We start from the raw sequence: 21,919 nt of genomic DNA, 5'->3' as shown, positions 1-21,919 counted from the left end.
TTCCGAAGTGCTGCAAGGGGTCTATATACACCATGTATAATTCTCTAGAGTATTACTTCTTTGTTTAACGGTTGCACATGAAGACCCATGAATATAGATACAACTCAAACAAGCAATCTTATTCGCAAGAGAATGACACGTGTTCTGAAATGGGTAAACATTGCAACAAGACGAATTCGAACTACTTATATTTCTACGTAAGGTAGCGCGAAAAGAGGTCTCGAAGGTATCCTTGGGTGCTCAACATTTAAACCAATCCACCCTGTTAGAAATTGATTTGCTAATTGTGAAGAAAAGAGCGGGAAGGTTTGACATTCAAAATTTGTACACGCATCTACCGGAAAAACCGAAAAGAGCGGGAAAAGTGGATTACTTTAATCGGAACACCGAGTTTTAAGGAACTATAAATCCGATGGGAGTAGTACATACCATTTGCTTTCCCTCCGAAATTTCCGGGTTTTGTCTCCGTCTGTTTTTAATGGTTAGCAGCCTTGATAACTTAAATTCCATACCAACCTTACTATATTGATCAGTGATTCTTGTGTATTTTGTCAAACAGCTTGTGCCAAACACCCAGGACGAGCCAAATAAAGAGGATGACGATTATGGTTTTGAGTTGAAATTTAATTTTCCCGGGAAAGAAAGAAAAACAGAGCTGGAGAACAACAACAAAGTCGAGAAGGAGGTAAGGGAAAGGCACTGTCATGTTGCATGTTGCATGTTGCATGTTGCATGTTGCATGTTGCATGTTGCATGTTGCATGTTGCATGTTGCATGTTGCATGTTGCATGTTGCATGTTGCATGTTGCATGTTGAATGTTGAATGTTGCATGTTGCATGTTGCATGTTGCATGTTGCATGTTGCATGTTGCATGTTGCATGTTGCATGTTGCATGTTGCATGTTGCATGTTGCATGTTGCATGTTGCATGTTGCATGTTGCATGTTGCATGTTGCATGTTGCATGTTGCATGTTGCATGTTGCATGTTGCATGTTGCATGTTGCATGTTGCATGTTGCATGTTGCATGTTGCATACTAAGCTTGAAATTTATCATATTCATATGTAAATAAACTAGAAAGTAGCACAGAAGAAAATGTACATGCAAAACGTGCAGACACTTGAAAAATTTCTTATCTTTGCGAACTTTTCTTGATGATATTCACATCACCCATAGTGCAGTTTGGGTTTTTATATGCAACATGCAACAAAACCTTCACAAACCTTTTTTCTTCGGGGGAGGGGGGGTGGGGTTGACTTTTTTTCGGCCTTTCAGATATCTGTGTGTTTAAATACCTTGTCGTCTCTAGTGCGACTATTCCTGATATATAAAGCAAGACTGATTTTCTATTTTACTTTGTATTTTCAGGACGATGGTCGTAAAGCGTTTTACTATTGACCTCGAGTTCAAGAGCACTGCCCAGGAGCTATATAACGAGCGTTCATTGTTTGTAGGAAGTGAGCGTATTTTCTTAGATTGATTCTTCTAGTGTAAAATAGATTGTCCCAAAAACATGTACATTTTATTCAATTAAGAGACTATGAAGGACATAGAAGTACTCCTTGGGATATCAGAATTCTCCAAAAGATATATATATATATATATATTAGTGCTTTTTTTTCTAAATTAGTTTTACTTTACATTATCTATCATGAAAAACAAATGATTTATATTCAAGGAAATGAATAGAGGCTAAAGGAACCGTAAGGTTTTCAAAGTTAGACCATAGGCAATGTAAGTTATAATTTTATTCAGTAGCTTCAAGCAGCAACACAAAATTAATAGCAGCACAAGAACGGGAGGTGACAGATGTGCCACAACAAAGCGACAAAACATCACAAGAACGAGAAATGAAGAGGAAGACGAATATTGAAAGTGAATTAATTTAGTTTTTTTTCACAGGACAAATTTTGTTTGGTCAAAAGATATATTGTTGAACCCTTTTTTTAAAGCAGTAGACATTTGTTTGAATTCAGAGGGTAGTTCTTGCCAAAAAAATTGTTGCTATTGAAGAAACGTAGGGTCATTTGAAGCAATATGGCGGCCAATGTTGTAATGAAAACTAAGTTTGTAACTAGAAAATCTATTTAATAACGTGTAGGAAGATGCTATTTTAATGGATATCCAAAGGAAATAGGTCATTGTTGATAAATTACAATTAATTAGCGATAATAAAATGTCAAGTTTCCATTGAAAAAAATTGCCCATTCATTGCTCTTTTCGGTCTTTTTCCTCTCTTTCTAAAGCAAAAGGTTGTTCTTAAAGTAAAGTTATATAGCACAAGTAAACTGCGTGACAAAACATCCTAAATGACCCTGTAAGTCTTCTGTTCTTCGCGAACTACTGTAGTTAGCGTGTTTTCGAGGCTACGAAACCTAAGAAACCATAAGAGGCGAAGTATGAGCTTATAAAATCAGCAAAAACACGGTTCTAAATTTTAAGAAACTCCTAATATATATATTTAGGCACTACCTGAAAGCGGAGCTCCCGATACGGAAGTCACAGGGAGAACAATTTGAATGAAACTGAAAGGTAAAAATAAGATCGGGGAAAAAATCTTCAATTATTTTTTATTCGAAATGATGATAATTTCTCCCATAATAAAAACCATGCAGTGAAATCGAATCGAAATGCACTACATCGTTTTTTGTTTTTTGTTTTTTTTGCGCGAGTATACTCTCCCACTTAGGAATTTTGTACACAACTTACTACCACCCCCAGGGGCTAGTTTTGTTCTTGGAATATTCTTCGACAGTTTCCAAGGCCGACAGTTTTAGGCTTTGATTCTCTTTTACTTAAAGAAAAACGAAAGCTAACTATAGATAATCCAATACAATATCAAGTTTAGTGAAATTTACCTCGGATGTCTTTCATTGAAATCGAAAATCTGGAGATTTAGGACAAATCAAGACCAAAAAACAGACTTGAAAACTGGTTAAGGTGAGCAAAGAATGAGGTGTACTTAATTAGGTATTTTACAGTTTTCCAAAAACAAAGCTTGCATTCATTTGAACTTGACAAGAACAACTGAGACAAAATAGAAAATAATGCAAAAGGCAATGCAAATAACGAAATGACTCATTTCTTTGGCAGTAAATTGGCGTTTGTAAATGTTTTTGAATATTTTTTAGCTTTTTAGAGTGAAAGTCTAGTAGGTCTTTATACAATAACATCTTTCAACAACATAAATTTAAGCTCATTTTTATAATGATACTTGCTCGAACAGCTTAATAAACAGTTGAATATTTGGTAAAAATTTATATTTCATTCAATGATTAGATAAATTATCTGTAGAAAGATATAAAATTATTGAATGAAAGTCTTCTTTGTTTTGTCGATTGGACCCCGCGATAGGAGGCGAACAAAGTTGCATTTTTCTTGAACGAAAAACATGCGATAGTTGGTTAATAACAACCGAATTGTTAAAGATTTGCAAAGCTAAATAAAGGACGAATATTTGTTGTAATATGCTCTTCGTGTTATATTTCCTCCAGCATTAATTAATAGATAATTACTGAGGCACGCAGCATTCGTAGGTATAATGCAGGCAGCTGAGGGCGTAGCCTCAGCTGCCTGCATTATACCTACCAATGCTGCGTGCCGAAGAGATTATCTAGTATAATTATTGTTCTTATCAAAATCCAATTGTTTTCTTTCTAGCTTGTTTATCATAGAAACAAAGCCAATAATGAATGAACTAAATATGTCTGATTTTCCTCTATGCATTCGTTGATATTATGCAGACTGAAAACAATGGACTTTGATAAGATCAGTAATTATAATAAATTAAGCTTATCAATAAGAATATAAAAAGTTTTGAGAGAAAGTCTTTGATTTGTCGATTCGTCGAAAAAAATGCTTGTCAAAAAAAAAAATATATATATATATATATATGATTGTTTGCTAAAAAAACACACACCTGAATTCTTGAAGAACACTTCTTGATCCTTCTTTGACTACATGAAAGTTTTTTTTTAATTGTTTTTGGTCTATAACTTGTCCTAAAGCGATTTTTTCTATGCATTTGAAAGCCGCATTCCCGTGTCGTGTACTCGGACGGACGGAAGTGACGTCAGCCAAGCCATGAAAAATCAACTGGATGGTTTACCGCGCGGGAGCTCCGCTATGAAAAATACCGCGGAAATCCATCCTAGTTCTAATATCCAAGGTCTTTTTGAATAACAAATTTGTCTATAGTTAGTGACATTTGAGTGTTCCTTCAAATGGTGCCTTTTATCTGTTTACCAACGTGAAAATACTTTAATATGAAAGAGATATATATATTATTTATATAGGACTATAGTGAACTCTTAAGTCCACTTTATGTTTATTTCTAAAGCAGCGCGTCATACTGCAATAATATTACAATAATATCAAACTTGTTATTGAAGTCTGAAGATAGTTATTATGTATACAAAGCTAAGAATTCCTGCTGTTAAGATGTTTTTCATTGATGTTTATACTTTAGTTTTATCAGTGTGTGCCATATGACGTTGAGTATTGTTCTTCAAAAAGCACCTCGCTATTTGTTTCAGCTCAAAGCGGAGTTCTATATTTGCAAGTTTCTCTAAACTTCTATCCTTGAGGTGCCTGAGTACTGACTCTAGAAGAAATCATTAGAAAACTTTCTTTGAAAGCTGCTTTATACAGAATTTAACGCTAATTCAAAATAAAGAAAGAAAAGTAGGTTGTCACGATCTCTTTCAAGATACCGAATTTGAGTATTACCATCTCAGTTGACAAGTTTTCCATAGAAAAATAGCGAAAACCAAGATTCTTGCAAGACAGTCATAACTTGAAAACTAAAAAAGCTATACTGAGATAAAGTTGTTTGTTACATTTTTCACTAGCTGAAAGAAAAACTCAGATTCCCTGATAAGGACTTTTTTCATAGTTTCCTTTTTCAGTTTCCTTTTCAGCTAGAGACAAATTTAGAATTATTCTAAACTTTCTTCCAAGCTTACAAACCATCGTAAAAATACTGGACGAGGTACGTAAGGTCGAGGTATTTATAAGGTTTTGTGTGGAGCTCGAGAGTGAAGTTTTTAATATTTAATGTCTCATTTACAAGTGGTATTTGAATATTGATAACTTGAAACCGTAGCGTTGGAAACGAAAATAGGAAAAGATATAACATTCCAGAAGCTACAAAATAAACGACTAAAAGGGGGAGAAATGAGTCCTGCTGAGCCAAACATTATTAATTGGTATATTCACTAACAATTTTTTGATTTCATTGCCATACGCATTGAAAATAATGGATAATAAGGCGGTCTTCTGTTATATCATTAGTTTGGGTCATGTGAAGTGCTGAAGCTGCAAATTTAAAGTCTACGAAAGTCGTTATACTCTCCAAGAGCTGAAATAATGTTTTAATAATGAATGAATCATTTCTTTTCGGCTGTAACTTCCCGCTTTAAAACAATTTAATGAATATTGATTACGACTGAATCACGTACACTGTTGGTTTAAAAATAGAAACAGCTCACCAGAAGATTCAAATCCATATTATCGCTGCCGGTAATTTCTGAGCTGCTCAATCCTTTCTAGACGTACTTCGGTTTCCCATTTTTCTAAAAGATGAACTTCCAGAACCGATGTACACTTGCGGCCTTTCTGTTGGTTTTACCTGGCTTTTGTGTCTTGGAGGATATAAGACGTTAGTAATATTAGTATATTTCCTTATAAGTTTCATCTGCGCGTCTTGTCAAGAAATTCGTGGCTGCATATTAGCTCTGCCTTACCTGAGACTACTATCGATTCCATATCCTGACGTTTAGTATGTTTTTAAAATCGATATATTACATATTTTTACTTCAACCTATATATTGGATTCAGCTTATTTTGATAAATTCTATATCAATAGTAAGAGCCCTTATGTTTTTTATATATTCCATTTTATAGACATGTCACGTCACGTCATAGGTCATGTGTCAACACCACATTCTGTTGAGTTTGCTATATTCTACAAACCTACAAAGTTTCATGAATGTTGACCATTTAGTTCCTTTGTTACTGACAAGTTTCCATAAGTATTGATCATGATATGCATGATGTTCTATATCTTATACTATATCATTTATGCTACAGATTTAATATGGGAGCAATGCACAGATGATCTTTTTGAGACAGAAGTAAATGGAATGGTTCTACTCAACCATTCGTTCCGCTTGCTTAAAGCAGAAATGCCGATTCTTTGTTTATTTGTTTGTAAATCGAACAAAGACTGTGTTTCGTTCAATATTGCTCCTTCCAATGAAACCGAAGGATGGTTTTCTTGTGAGCTGAATCAGGCCGACAGATATAGTTCCCCACAAGATTTCCAAGAAAGAAAAGGATTCTCGTACAGAGGAATAAAGGTTAGTTACAACTGGTCATTTTTGTATTGCATGCTAAGATTTCACAACTACCTGAGCTCTAACCTCATCGCTTGGTTGGTGCGCTACACCGAAAAGCTGATCCTTACACAAATGTTCGAGATTTCATTGAAAAAAGATGATTGTTCATATGCTTATATGTCGTCGCATATCAAAAACAAAAACAAAAAAATAAGCAAAAAATAAAATCGTTTTTAACTCATTCAAAACTTAGTGCGAGCCAAAGCTAAGTCTTTTATCATGTATATAGTATACACTTATTTCAATAAAGTTAGTCACCTGAAAAGCTATAAATCTGAGGCCGACGAGGATTATGGGTAGATTTATTTTACACGTTCAATCGCTTGATAACTTTTTATGGACTTACGAATCTTTTACCGGTTACAGTCTCAACTCTTCTGAGCATCATCGAGCTGCAGTAAATAAATAAAGCTTTGTATATTTATGCTTTTTTGATCTGAAAAGTTTCCCATGATGCTCAGTGATCTCAGCTTTCTAGGTTTTTAGTGACTAACTTTATTGAAATAAGTGTATATTACCACGAACAATCCTGGAAATTCCTTCTTTCGGTTTTCACGATGCATTTTACTAGTAGAATGGCTTTGTCAGTTCGTATTGATAAAATGATACTTTTTTGTCGATAGAATCCATGTTTGAATAATGGTCTCTGCGAAGGAAACAAGACTTGCACACGGCTAGGGTACGACCTAACGAACTACACTTGTCTCTGCCCAAATGGATATTTTGGCCAGAACTGGTGAATGAAAGGGTAGGGAAGAAGTCTATATTAGAAAGTATTTTTATAATCCAGGGATTCAACGTTCATCAATCAATGAGTTTCCTTCTTCTCATTCCGGTATTCAAAGGACCATTTCACCGGACCAAGCACCCGTTGACTCGGTACACCATCCATCCATCCATCCATCCATCCACCACCCATCCACCCATACCCATCCATCCATCCACCATTCAGCCAGGCACCACCCACCAGTGCAAGCCAGCAGGCAGCCAGCCACCACCCACACAGCCATCACCAGCAGCCAGGCATCCAGCAGCCAGCAGCAAGCCCCCAGGACCAGCACCAGCAGCCAGGCACCAGCAGCCAGCAGCAGGCAGCATAGCCATTCAATCCATTCATCCATTCATCATTCATCCATTTCATCCATTCATCCATTCAATCCATTCATCCATTCATCATTCATCCATTCATCCATTCAATCCATTCATCCATTCATCCATTCATCCATTCATCCATTCGTGCCATATTCTCCATTCATTCCATTCATCATTCAATCCATTCATCATTAATCCATTCAATCATTCATCCATGCCATTCATACCATTACATCCATTCATACCATTCAATCCATTCATCCATGCATCCATTCATACCATTCATTCAATTCATCCATTCATATCCATTCATCCATTCATCCATTCATCCATTCATCATTCATCCATTCATCCATTCATCCATGCATGCCATTCATCCATTCATCCATTCATCCATTCATCCATTCATCCCATTACATCCATTCATCCATTCATCCATTCATCCATTCATCATTCAGATCCATGTCATCATGTCAAGCCATTCATCCATTACATACCATTCATCCATTCATCCATGCATCCATTCATCTCCCATTCATCCATTCATATCCATTCATCCATTCATCCATTCATCCATTCATCCATTCATCATTCATCCATTCAAGTCCATTCATTCCATTCATCCATTCATCCATTCATCCATCTCATCCATTTCATCCATGTCATCCATTCATACATTCATTCCATTCATCCATTCATCATTCATCCAGTCATCCATTCAATCATCCATTCATCCATTCATCATTCATCCATTCAATCCATTCATCCATTCATCCATTCATCCATTCATCCATTCATCCATTCATCCATTCATCCATTCCATTCATCCATTCATCCATTCATCCATTCATCCATTCATCCATTCATCCATCCATCCATCCACTCACACAACTATCCATATATTCATGTCAAGATGGCTTCCGCACCTACTGTCAGCGAGCTCTCCAAAAATGGCAATATTTTGAGCGAGTTAGATGAATCTAAGCCTCCTTTGTCCTTTCAACGTGATCGAGGGAAGATAAAGATTAAATGGCTTGGTAATTTGGATCATTTGAAGGTTTTTATTTCAACTAAATTGAACTTAACCGGTACTTGGTCTTTTACGAGTAACAATGGAGACTTCCATGTGTTCAAAGCAAGCCTTGTTACTTTATCTTTTTACCCCAGTACTAAGACTTTAGTTGCTCAGGGAACCAAGCATGAAGAGATTAGAAATCAAATAATCTCTTTTGCAACGGAGGAGGATTCTATCTCTGCTGATCCGCTACAGTCATTTTACAGAAACTACAAAATCGTGCTGCGCGCATAATTACTGGAGCACCATACACCAGTGTACGGACAAACGATATATTTAAAGGCCTTTGGTTGGGTGCCAATAGCTGAATGCAGATTACAGCAGAAAACTGTAATGATGTTTAAAATTGCTAATGGTTTAGCCCAACCCTATATGAAAGATATGTTCCAAAATCACATCGGAACCAATTTTTACTTTTTACGCTGTTCTGCAAACAATTTCCAACTTCCCAAGGTCAGAACCGATATCTGTAAGAAAAGTTTTGCGTACACTGGTGCAAAATTATGGAACTCCTTACCTGATTCCTTGAAAGAGGAGCGCTCCCTCTCAAAATTTAAAAAGAGAATTAAACAGTATGATCATATCATATCATATCATATCATATCATATCATATCATATCATATCATATCATATCATATCATATCATATCATATCATATCATATCATATCATATCATATCATATCATATCATATCATATCATATCATATCATATCATATCATATCATCTTCACGTTCCTATAATTTCAAACTTTAAAAGGGAGAAAGCCCTCAACATTTTGATAGGGATTTACTTTTGGAAACTTTGAAAGGAATTACTTGACCACATTCATGTGAAAATACCAATTATCAATTTTTTTCTTTTTCCTTTTCTTTTCTTTTCTTTTTTTTTTTTTTTTTTTTTTTTTTTTTAGAAAAGGTGTCCTGGTTCAAAATAAACATAGATCCTGTTTGCACCGGTGTAAAAAACGATGACTATGGGGAGGTTATTGTTCCATTTGATAAAAATGTAAAACAATTCAAGCTCGTGTATCTCTCGGGGGGAGTCTCCCAGACTAATGACCCTGTAACGGCTCGATGCTGGGGAGATAGTTCCTTCCCGCAGTCTCTTTGTTTGATTATTACTGATGAGAAAAACGTACAAATTGCACCTTATCCTGGCTATCCCAGAGAATACGGGATGTATTTCACCATTGACAACATAACTGTGTCAAGTCCCCAATTAATGTTTCCTATTTCTGATCCTCTGCCACTAAACAAGGAAAAAAAACTCAGGGTCTGGTTTACTTACGATCTGCACAACTTTGGGGAAAGGGGCAGTTACGGTAAAACTTGTGCAGATCTATATATTCAATAGTAAGTGAATACGGACAATTGCCCCCGAAGGGTTTGTCGCAAAGAAATACTAAATACCCGAGTGCGGAAATTTAACACCATCTTTGTAGGTTCCCATGTTGGTATATACCCTAAATATCAGTAATCTAGAGTGTATATGTAAACTAACTGTTCGGATTTGTAGAAATGCGTTGCATTATGGGGCTGTTTGAGGAACCCTTTGTCACTCAATTGACATTTTATGCGTCAAGAAACGAAATTAATCTGAAAATCAACAAGTGCAATAAAGTTTTCTATCACTCTTCTTTCTCTTTTCATTATCAGCAAACGAAAAAGACGCCATATTAGTAATGATATTTATAATATAGTTCCAAAAGGTAATCCCATGAAGCAGCGCGTCACTTCGGAACGACTAATACAGTATAACGGATTTTTTTTATAATTTGGACAAAACAAGCCAAGGCGCGCTAAAGGTCTTTGCGCAAATATTATATATTATATAATATATTATTTACAAATATTTGTTAATGATTAATTCATAGATTAATAAATACGACAAGTCATCTAATAATGTCATATAATTTAAAGTAAGAAGCCGCCTGATTTATTTAGCTCAGGTTTATATTTCATTTTCGTTTTCCAAGAATACATTATTTGTAATTAGTTGTAATCGTGGTGCAAATAAAGCTGTCATCAGTAAAGCTTTGTTGTTGCTGTTATTGCTGGCCTTCTGCCCTTGGGTGTACGAATTACGCAAGAAAATGTTCTAGGCTGGAAGCATGAGAGGAGAGACTAGTCGGCCCCCAGACCATACCTACAGGTAATCCCTTGCATCTCTGCCACGCACGGAACCGGTTGTTGAAAAGTCTAGTTAATCTAGTCAAACTGCAATGAAAAATGTATTCTAAAGATTTCTTAATAAAATTTATTTTCTCATCTTCCATTTTTGTATATACTGTAAAGCGCGCGCATTATTCGAGTTAGCGCGCACTTTTTATCATTCCTTAAATATGACAAAACAAGTAAAGAAAGAAATTATTTCTGAACTGGTAAACGTCAAATAGAGCTATTAAAGTTTTGAGATATTTCCGGTTCCAACTTTTTATAAAAGCCGCTAAATAAAGCGAGAAATGTTCTCAATGAATTTTACACGGGTGAAACACCGTGTGCCATATGAAGTTGATCGTTGTTCTGTAAAAACCACCTCGCTATTCGTTTCAGCTCAAAGTCAAAGTTCTACATTGACAACGGGTTTTTTCTAAACTTCTATCCTTGAGATGTCTGAGTACGGAATCTAGAAGAAGTCATTAGGAACCTTCTTAGAAAGCTGTTTTACAGAATTTAACGCTAATTCAAAATAAAGAAAGAAAAATGGGTTGTCACGATCTCTTTCGAGATGCTAAATTAATTGAGTATTACCATCTCAGTTGACAAGTTTTCAAAAGAAAAGTGGCGAAAACAAAGCGGGATTCTTGCAAAACAGTCATAACTTGAAAACTGAAAAACCTATACTGAGATAGATATAATTCTAAATTTGTCACTAGCTCAGTGAAAGTGAAACTCAGAATTCCTGATAAGGACTCTGATTTTTTCAGAGTTTCCCTTTCAGCTAATGACAAATTTAAAATTATTCTATACTTTCTTCCAAGCTTACAAACCATCATAAAAATACTGGTTCAGGCATTTATAAGGTTTTGTGTGGAGCTCGAGAGTGAAGTTTTTAATATTTAATGTCTCATTTACAAGTGGTATTTGAATATTGATAACTTAAAACCGTAGCGTTGATAACGAAAATAGGAAAAGATATAGAATATTGCAGAAGCTACAAAATAAACGACTATTAGGGGGAGAAATGAGTCCTACTGAGACAAACATTATAATTGGTATATTCACTAACAATATTTTTTATTTCATTGCCATACGCATTGAAAATAATGGATAATAAGGCGGTCTTCTGTTATATCATTACTTTGGGTCATGTGAAGTGCTGAAGCTGCAAATTTAAAGCCTAAAAAAGTCGTTATACTCTCCAAGAGCTTGAAAAAAGTTTTAATAATGAATGAATCATTTCTTTTCGGCTGTAACTTCCCGCTTTAAAACAACTTAATGAATATTGATTACGACTGAATCACGTACACTGTTGGTTTAAAAATAGAAACAGCTCACCAGAAGATTCAGATCCATATTATCGCTGCCTGTAATTTCTGAGCTGCTCAATCCTTTCTAGACGTACTTCGGTTACCATTGTTTGTTTAAAGATGAACTTCCAAAAACGATGTACAATTGCGGCCTTGCTGTTGGTTTTACCTGGCTTTTGTGTCTTGGAGGATAAAAGACGTAAGTAATATTAGTATTTTTCCTTATAGCGGAACTCCCGCGCGGGCCGAGCGGAGCACCATAAGTATAGAATATGGTAAACTATGCAACTCAGTTTTCGTGGTAATCGCATGGGAACCCTGTGCGTAACGCTAAAAGTGTCGCCCGCGAGGTGTACATTGCGTTTCTGATTGGTCGAGCTTTCAAGTCACACGTCACTTCGAAAATGACGACATTTTTAACGAGCTTTTTAACTATCATTTTTTTGTAAATATTGTAAAAACGAAACCAAAATTTATTAAAGAAATCATGGAAAAAAAGATTTCGCCACAGCGTGAAGATAGAGGTTAGGACATTTTCTATTTTGTTTTATTTAGTGTAGATAACATAGCTACAACATTACCGGAAAACGAGCAACAAACTAGCATGACGAACGAGCGGAAAAAAGTACTTGTTTTGTTTTTATGGTAAGAGTATTCGTAGTTCATAAATGATATAAAATAATCATTTTAAAAAGCACTTTTTGAATTCCACAATTAAACAAATCCAAAAGATTTTTGAAAAAGTTTAAAGCTAAATAGCATTCCTAAAATTAACGGCACACGAGCAACGAACTAGAATGACAAACGTGCGAAAAAAGTGTACCTGTTTTGTTATTATGGTAAGAGAACTTTCATTTTGAATTTCATTCAATAATTTTATATCTTTCTACAGATAATTTATCTAAATATTGAATCAGTTTTAAAATTACACCAAATATTCAACTGTTTATTGAGCTTTTCGACCTAGTACATGATTATAAAAATGAGCTTAAATTTGTGTTGTTGTGAGATATGTTCTTGTATAAAGAGCGGTACCTTGTCTTTCACTTTCAAAAGCTAAGAAAATATTTAAAAACATTTCCAAATGCCAATTTACTGACAAAGAAAATTATTTTATTTTGTATTTGCATTGCATTTTGCGTTATTTTCTATTTTGCCTCAGTTGTTCTTGTCAAGTATAAATGAATGTAAACCAAGAGAAAATGAACTAAGAGAAGGAATCCCCCCTATACATCCTTGTAACCATCATGTGCACAGTTTGATGCTATTTTTAAACCATTTGTTTTTCTGCACGCGCATTTGCTGCAGGCGCTCTACGCTGTTTGCTTACTTTTTTGGGGTTTCCGTTATTTCGAATCTGCCCTGAATATGAATGTGCACGTCGAAAGTTTGGCTATTACGACAGGAAATTGAAGTAGTAATTTGTTTAACTTTCTGGAGTATTTTTACATTTATTTACCAAAGCTTTCGACCTCTATGGTCATCTTGAGGGCAGATTTGAACATTTGAACATAAGAAAAGCACAAGAAAACGTTAGCAAACAGCGTAGAGGGCGCGAAAATCAAACGATCAAATAAATGATATCATTGGATGATATTTTTAGAATAGTTTCTAAAAATAGCATCAAAGTGTGCACATGATGGGGCACGGGGATTCCTTCTCTTAGTTCATATTATCTTGTGTAAACCTATTAGTTTTTCAAAAACTTTTGTTGTTAACAAGATGAAAACTGGTAAAATTGAATTTTCAAAATCTAGTAAGCTTATATTTTCAAGCTCCTCGAAAAATAGTAGAATTTTATGTATGAATATACGGTTCTTGTAAAAACGTAATACTTTTGATGTGGATAATTAACCAAACATCGTTATTAGTGTAAAAGAGGTAAAAGTAAGCTTATGTATTTTGCTCACCTTTTGTTTTACCAGTTTTCAAGTCTGTTTCATAGTCTTGATTTGTCCATAAAAGTTCGAAAATCTTCAAAATTTCGATTTCAATGAAAGACATCCGAGGTAAATTTCACTAAACCTGATATTGTATTGGATTATTTGTAGTTATCTTTCGTTTTATAAGCAAAATTAACCAGGAATTCAAAGCTTAAAAAATGTCGGCCATGGAAAACTTGGTGGGGGGGTGGGGGGGTGGGGGGGGTGGGGGGGGGGGGGGGGAGGGGGTGCGGTTGGTTTTGAGTTGTGTACAAAATTCATATAAGTGGGAGAATATTCTCGCGCAAAGAAAACGATGTAGTGCATTTTGATTCCTTTTCAGTGCATGTTTTTTATCATGGGAGACATTATCTTAATATTGAATAAAAAAATTGAAGATTTTTTCCCGATTTTAATTTTATCTTCGACATTCATTCAAATTGTTCTCCCTGTGACTTGCGTATCGGGAGCTCCGCTTTTAGACAGTGCCTAAATATATTTTATATGTTTCATCTGCGCGTCTTGTTAAGAAATTCTTGGCTGCATATTAGCCGTGCCTTACCTGAGACTACTATCGATTCCATATCCTGACGTTTAGTATGTTTTTGAAATCAATGAATTATATTTTTCTACTTCAACCAATATAATGGAATCTGCTTATTTTGATAAATTCTACAACGGGAACAATAGTAAGAGCCCTTATGGGATCAAAGTTTACTGTTTAAAACATTTCCCATTTTATAGAGATGTCACGTCACGTCCTAGCTCATGTGTCAACACCACATTCTGTTGAGTTTGCTATATTCTACAAACCTACAAAGTTTCATGACAAGCAACTGACAAGATTCAATAGGTATTGATCATGATATGCATGATGTTCTATATCTTATACTATATTATTTATGTTACAGATTTAATATGGGAGCAATGCACAGATGATCTTTTTGAGACAGAAGTAAATGGAATGGTTCTGCTTAACCATTCGTTCCGCTTGCTTAAAGCAGAAATGCCGATTCTTTGTTTATTTGTATGTAAATCGAACAAAGACTGTGTTTCGTTCAATATTGCTCCTTCCAATGAAACCGAAGGATGGTTTTCTTGTGAGCTGAATCAGGCCGACAGATATAGTTCCCCACAAGATTTCCAAGAAAGAAAAGGATTCTCGTACAGAGGAATAAAGGTTAGTTACAACTGGTCATTTTTACAAACTCTCTTGGTGAAATATCATAGAAAATCGCATCAGGGATTGGTGCTTTAAGAAGAGTTCGACCATTTATTTCTTTAGATACTGCATTAACAATGTATTTATGTATGCACGCATGTGTGTGTGTGTGAGAGTGTGTGTATGTATGTATGTATAGCATAATGATACATACATACATACATACTTTATTATCTTTCCCCATAAGGGCTTTTCAAAAACAATATATTACATTTAAAAAGTCAGCTAAATATCTAATTACTAATTTATAAAAATATTATTAATATTATTAAGAAAAAAACATATAATACAATATTTTACAGGGCCCAGCCGTTCAAAGCCCGATCAGCGCCAATCCCGGGTTAACTCTTAATAAGAACTATAGAGTTAATCCTGAATTAGCGCCAATCCAACCCCGAACAACCCGGCCCAGTAAAACAATAGTTATCTATAAATAATGAAGAAAGTATGAAGATATCAATAAATAAACTAATAAACTGGAGAGCTAATTATCTAAAAACTCCCGAAATAACTTAGATTTAAGCGACTGTTTGAAAATATTAACATTTCTGCACAGTTTAAGGGACGATTCGATAGAATTCCAGAGATTTACTGTTCTATAATAAAATGTTCAAAGATTACACAAAGATTTCACAAGTACCTGAGCTCTAACCTCATCACTTGGTTTGTGCACTACCCCCATATGCTGATCCTTACATTAAATTTTGAAACTTTCATGGTCAAAAATGATTATTCGTATGTGTATACGCATATCAAGAATAATTTAAGTCATTTAACTCAATCTCAACGCGTGCCAAAGTATATATTGCCACGAGCAATCCTGAAAGTTCCCCCTTTCGGTTTTCACGATGCATTTTACTAGTAAAATGTCTGTCAGTTCGTATTGATAACAGGATACTTTTTTGTCTATAGAATCCATGTTTGAATAACGGTGTTTGCGAAGGAAACAAGACTTGTACACGGCTAGGGTACGACCTAACGAAGCACACTTGTCTCTGCCCAAATGGATATTTTGGCCAGAGCTGTGAAAAGGGTAAGGAATAATCTATATTAGAAGTATTTTATATATCCATGCAATTCAAACGTTTATCAATCCGTGCATCCTCTTTCTCTCATTCCGTTAATTCAAACGACCGATTTATCCTTCCATCCATTATTCAAACATGCAACTCTCTCCCCTCTCTTCATCATCTATCGAGGCATGCATATAACAAACAACAGTTTTATGCACTTCTCTGCACAGAGATTTTTTCATATATTTTTTTCTCTTGTTTTTCAAGATATTGATGAATGTGCTAGCAATAATCTGCATAATTGCACACTTGAAAACCCAGGTGTCAAGTGTAATAATACCCCTGGGTCTTTCAAGTGCATTTGTGCAGAAGGTTACGTCGGTGATGGAATCAACTGTGCAAGTAAGTATTATCTGATTTATCCATATATGAATCTACTTATCGATCTGTGTGCATGCATCCAACCATAAGTCCACCTGACCAAGCACCCTTCACTCTGTACACCCATCCATCCATTCTCTTCCTTTATTCTTTGACTAATCTATACATTTATTCAATCCCTCCATTTTTTCATCCATCATCCACTCATTCATTCATCCACCCATTATTGTTTATGTAGTTTTTTAATTCCACGTTATGACATTTTTGTGGAATATTAAAGTAATTGTAAATGTGTGATGATCCAACCAATTCATCGACTTTTTTCGTCTATCCATCATCTTTTTATCCTTGCACACATCCATTCCTCAATCCATCTATTCGTCCATTCATGTTGTGTTTAACTTTGATCCTCACAATTTTAACGGGGCTCTACTTTGGACAAATATAGAACAAATTACTTGAAAAAGCCTGAGGTATAAATTTTTCGTTTCTTTTCCCCCTCGACATTTGAAATTCAACAAAACGGCATGGAATTGATCTAATACCGTAGCAGTGTGTGGGTCCTTTACACGACCAATTAGATCTTGCTTAAGTGTAACTTTTGGTATGAGATGGTTAATATTTTCTTTTTATCTCCTTTAGAAATGGTCTCGTGGATCAAAATAAATGTAGATCCTGTGTGCCTTGGTGTTCCAAATGACGGCTATGGGACGGTTACTGTTCCTTTTGATGCAACAGTAAAACAGTTGAAGCTCGTTCATCTCTTGGGGGGAGTCTCCCAGACTAATGACCCTGTAACGGCCCGAAACTGGGGAGATAATAGTACACCACAGTCACTTCAGCTGGTAATAACTGACGAAAATAAGAATGTAATTGCACCTTATCCCGACTATCCCGGAGATCATTTTCTATTTTTCACCATTGACAACATAACTGTGTCAAGTCCCGAATTGATTTACCCTATTTCTGATCCTCCTTTGACAATTAAAAAAAATGCAAAACTCATGATCTGGTATATCGCAAAACTTTACGACATTGATAGTGGCAGTTACGTTAAAACATGTGCAGATTTATATATTCGTGTGTAAGATCGGTAGCGGTTTTAGACGATGTTAAGTAGTGTTTAAAAAACGAGTAGGAGTGTTTTATCAGGTATAAAAGCACGAGACGTAGCCGAGTGCTTTTATACCTGATAAAACACGATCTACGAGTTTTTTTAACTGCTTAAAACACTCATGAACAATTTATAAGATTTTGGTTCAACTGGAGCCACCATACACGTCACGAACATGGATTTTTATACTTCGATAGAGATTTGACGTCATGGGCATGCGCAACCAGATTCAATAGAAGCTCCCACACGTTGGATATTGCGTGCCAAGGCAAAGACAGGCACGTTAGTCAAAGATCATTAGGGTTGACTATGACCTTGATGAAGCTCTATGTCTTCATCTCAACTTGGATGCATACTTCATCCCTGATGAAGCCATCCTCATAGTATTCGAGTGGTCTTTATATAAAGACAAATGTGTCTTTATATAAAATCACTTGAATACTAATGAAGAGGACTCTATCGGGTATAAAGGTTCATGCACGTGACGTGTATGGTGGCTCCAATTGGACCATAAGCTTATGAATTATTAATGAGTGTTTTAAGCCTATATAAGATATAGAGTATGCTGGAAAATTTATCTCGCCAAAGCGAACTAAAAGCCTATGCACAATTTACAAATATTTGTATTCGATAAATATGATGGATGTTTCAGTGCAGAGCCCCAATGAAACCAGCTATGCCGAACTGGGCATCTCTGCTTAAATTTATTTAAAAAAAATAGATAATAATACAATAGATAGGACAAGTCATCTAATAATACTCAATATAATTTAAATTAAGTAACCATCTGATTTATTTACTCCATCATAATTTGTATAAGGTGTAATCGTGGTAAAAATAAAGTTGTTGTTGTTGTTGGAGTTAAGTCGGCTATTCCCTCCTGCCCCTCGGGATATTAAATATATTTAGACACTGCCTAAAAGCGGAGCTCCCGATACGCAAGTCACAGGGAGCCCAATTTGAATGAATGTGGAAGATGAAATTAAAATCGGGAAAAAATCTTCAATTTGTTTATTCAATATTAAGATAATGTCTCCCATAATAAAAAACAAAATGCACTATATCGTTTTCTTTGCGCGAGAATATTCTCCCATTTATATGAATTTTGTACGCAACTCACTACCAACCCCCTCCCAGGGGCTAGTTTTTTTCTTTGAAGATTCTTCGTCGACAAAGTTTTCCATTGCCGACATTTTTTAAGCTTTAAATTCCTGGTTAATTTTACTTATAAAACGAAAAAAAAAACTACAAATAATCCAATACAATATAAGGTTTAGTGAAATTTCCCTCGAATGTCTTTCATTGAAATCGAAATTTTGGAGATATCTGAACTTTTATGGACAAATCAAGACTATGAAACAGACTTGAAAACTGGTTTAAAAAAAGGTGAGCAACATACATAAAGTTACTTTTACTTCTTTTACACTAATAACGATGTTTGGTTAATTATCCACATCAAAAGTTTTATGTTTTTACAAGAACCGTATTTTCATTCATAAAGTCTTCACTATTTTTCTAGAAGCTTGAAAACATAAGCTTACTAGATTTTAAAAATTCAGTTTTACCTGAGTTTTCATCTTTTTTCTGATGCATTAATAAATTCAGTTGATCCCGAAAGAAGCGACTTACAACTTCAAACGAATTTGAGGTGCAAAAATAGTACTTCCAGCACTTCAAGTGACAGCAAAATTGAAAACTGAATTAAAACTACAGGCAAAAGGAAAGAGAAGGAAATTATTCAGACTCAAGGCATAAGGAGCTTGTCACCTAGCGGGTGCAAAAAAGAAACAACTAAAACAGCGACACGACGCCTGACTAAATACCGATTATCTTACAAAGACTACTAAAAGTAACGTCAAAAACGAATAAAAACTTCTTTGTATGAACGATATACATATTTTACATCTAATGCAAAGTCTTGAATTATATTTTACGGCTTTGAAAGCCGCTTCCATAACTGATTATTGAGACAGCAACCAACAAGACTTTTTCTTTATACATTGTACTTCAGACTTTAGATTTGCTTGTAATATTAAGAAGACAAGACGTCAACAAGACAGGTGAAAACAGAAGTTTTTGTAGAATTTTGAACTGCTCTAATTGGCTTTGCTTTACTTGTACTGTTAGTAGAAAGAATGAAATCCGACTGCAGTGAACCTACGGTTATGTTTTTAGTCAAGCTTCCATTATAAAATCACGATATTCTACCGATATTTTACCTATATTTTACCAATTACTTAAGACATTATAAATATCCTAGATATAGAGGTAGAAAGATTTTACTTGACCCGTGAAATTTAGAAAGAACTGAATACATAGAAGTAGACACAAATTCAATAGCGCAGCGCGCTGATTCTAAAAATAGCTTAAAGATTTGGACAAACATTGCATTCTGTTTCTTTTTTTCTTTTTTTTTTTTTTTTTTTTCACAGCTTTATTTGGGAAAACTAATATTAAAATGTATTGAATAGAGAAAAAAAACTAATAGTTACCCAGAAAGGAAAGTCACGAACGGGACACGAGACCCATGCAAGGTGACCACCTCATGGATTGTTGAAATAATTAAACATAAAAATATATGCAAAAAATATAACATTGTACGTAAAAATAAAAATAAGAATGGAAAAATAACTTCATTAAGATAAAACTAGTGTATTTTATGAAGTTAACCTCTATGACATGGACATTCTCGAGAAGCAGACCAGGTACAAGACCTGTCGATATCGAAAACAGAATCAAGTAAAGAAAAGTAACGTACTGAAATGTGTTTTTTGAAAGTAGCTATACTAGAAAAACATTTAGAAGGATAAGATTTACAAATGGAATTCCAAAGTTTAACGATGCGATTAAAATATGAGGCCTGAAAAGTATTAGAGTTACAGAAAGGAACCTTGAGCATCAATCTAGGATTAAGACAGTTACGCATATTACTATGCTTACTAAAGACGACAAAGTCACTAATGTTAAAGTCTTCTTTATAGAAGAATATTAAGTCTTTGACTTCCCTGTCGTAGCACAAGGGAAGCAGATGGAGAGCTTGCAGGCGTTCTTTAAAGTTGGTGTCACCTAATCTTGTCCTCAGAATCCATCTAGTTGCCCGCCTTTGGACGCGTTCGATTTTAGCCTTCAGCGCGACCTGGTGCGGCGACCAAAACAACGTAGCGTAACAAAGCTTGGACTTGACCAAGGACAAATACAGGGTTTTGCGAACTTTGATGTCCGTTAACAAGGGACATGTTCTCTTCAGCAATCCTAACATCTTGTTGGCTTTGGCGATAATGAAGTGAATATGTGAGTCCCAGGAAAGATTATCTTTGACGATAATGCCAAGGTCTTTTTCTTCTTTGACACGGAGGAGCTTGGATAGGTTGAGATGATAATTATAATTGACTGGATTTTTCTTACGTGTAATTGACAACACCTTGCACTTAGTAGCGTTGAACCTGATATTGTTATCGCGGCTCCAGATTTCCAAGTTGGATAGGGTTTGTTGAAGATTTTGTTTAACCGCTACGAGGATTATGCGAACCGATTTTATCATTTTCACTTAAAGTTACAATAATAAACCATGTAAACTAAGATCAACTGCGATCGGCTGTGAAAATTATCTGCTGAAAGTAAACTTGTAAGTTTGTTTATCCGAATTTCGACTTTGTCTTTGTTTTTATGACGTCACGGTTGCGCTGCGCTATTGCTTTCTTTCGTTCTACTTTGCTTGATAGTCACTAGTTTAGTTTTAGTTTAGTGCGTTTACGACTTGGATGCCTGATAGGCATCTGCGGCCCAATTGATCTTTAACGTCCGCCTTATACAGGGTTTTAAGTCCTTGTCCGAGAAGACCCGAAGGTCTAGCCATTTGCAGATGTAATTACAAAGGCAGCACCTTCTCCTCAGTTATTTTAAGTTCGGCCGAGGCTCGAACCATGACCTCCCGCACAACAGTCCGACGCTCTTACCAACTGAGCTAACGGAATTTATTAATGCAAATATTAATTAATTGTATAACTTCGTTTCAAGGGTCATTTAAAACCTCTTTATCTTAGGAGTACACTCAAGTGCGTAAGCAGGGGGGACCCCACTCCCATCGTAGCAACAAAATGGCGGCTTTTCTATTTTATACGGTAATTTTATTTCTTGTTGTTGTTGTTGTTGTTGTTGTTGTTGTAAAAGAGTCAACTGTTATGTCGGTTTTTCATAGAGTGGTTTTCATTAACCCGTGAAACAAAAGTT

At 35.3% G+C, this 21,919-nt stretch overlaps 3 protein-coding genes across 3 annotated transcripts in view; all 3 read left to right on the top strand.

The window, feature by feature from the left end:
* Positions 1-2,163, top strand: part of LOC116291800 (uncharacterized) — a 53,200-nt gene extending 51,037 nt beyond the window's left edge. Inside the window, exons 9-10 of the mRNA XM_089026704.1 lie at positions 560-685; positions 1,369-2,163. Of these exons, the coding sequence (XP_088882830.1) occupies positions 560-685; positions 1,369-1,398 (156 nt within the window). The 3' untranslated portion in view covers positions 1,399-2,163. The remainder of the gene's footprint in view (positions 1-559; positions 686-1,368) is intronic.
* Positions 2,164-5,490: 3,327 nt separating this feature from the next.
* LOC116291759 (uncharacterized) lies at positions 5,491-7,138 on the top strand. The gene is made up of 3 exons (XM_031698970.2): positions 5,491-5,659; positions 6,091-6,359; positions 7,022-7,138. The coding sequence occupies exons 1-3, from the start codon at positions 5,581-5,583 to the stop codon at positions 7,136-7,138; spliced, it is 465 nt and encodes a 154-aa protein (XP_031554830.2). The 5' UTR covers positions 5,491-5,580.
* A 1,265-nt stretch (positions 7,139-8,403) lies between these two features.
* LOC116291815 (uncharacterized) lies at positions 8,404-18,549 on the top strand. The gene is made up of 5 exons (XM_089026331.1): positions 8,404-8,527; positions 14,871-15,139; positions 16,094-16,214; positions 16,462-16,596; positions 17,218-18,549. The coding sequence occupies exons 1-5, from the start codon at positions 8,404-8,406 to the stop codon at positions 17,661-17,663; spliced, it is 1,095 nt and encodes a 364-aa protein (XP_088882457.1). The 3' UTR covers positions 17,664-18,549.
* The last annotated feature ends 3,370 nt before the right edge of the window (positions 18,550-21,919 follow it).

The sequence above is a fragment of the Actinia tenebrosa genome, unplaced genomic scaffold (genome assembly GCF_029948245.1).
Source record: "Actinia tenebrosa isolate PJP-AT-01 unplaced genomic scaffold, QUT_ActTen_1.0 PGA_scaffold10__47_contigs__length_13832649, whole genome shotgun sequence".
Classification (NCBI taxonomy): domain Eukaryota; kingdom Metazoa; phylum Cnidaria; class Anthozoa; order Actiniaria; family Actiniidae; genus Actinia; species Actinia tenebrosa.
The sequence above is the reverse complement of the archived record's forward strand: the minus strand, read 5'-3'. Positions and strand labels throughout refer to the sequence as shown.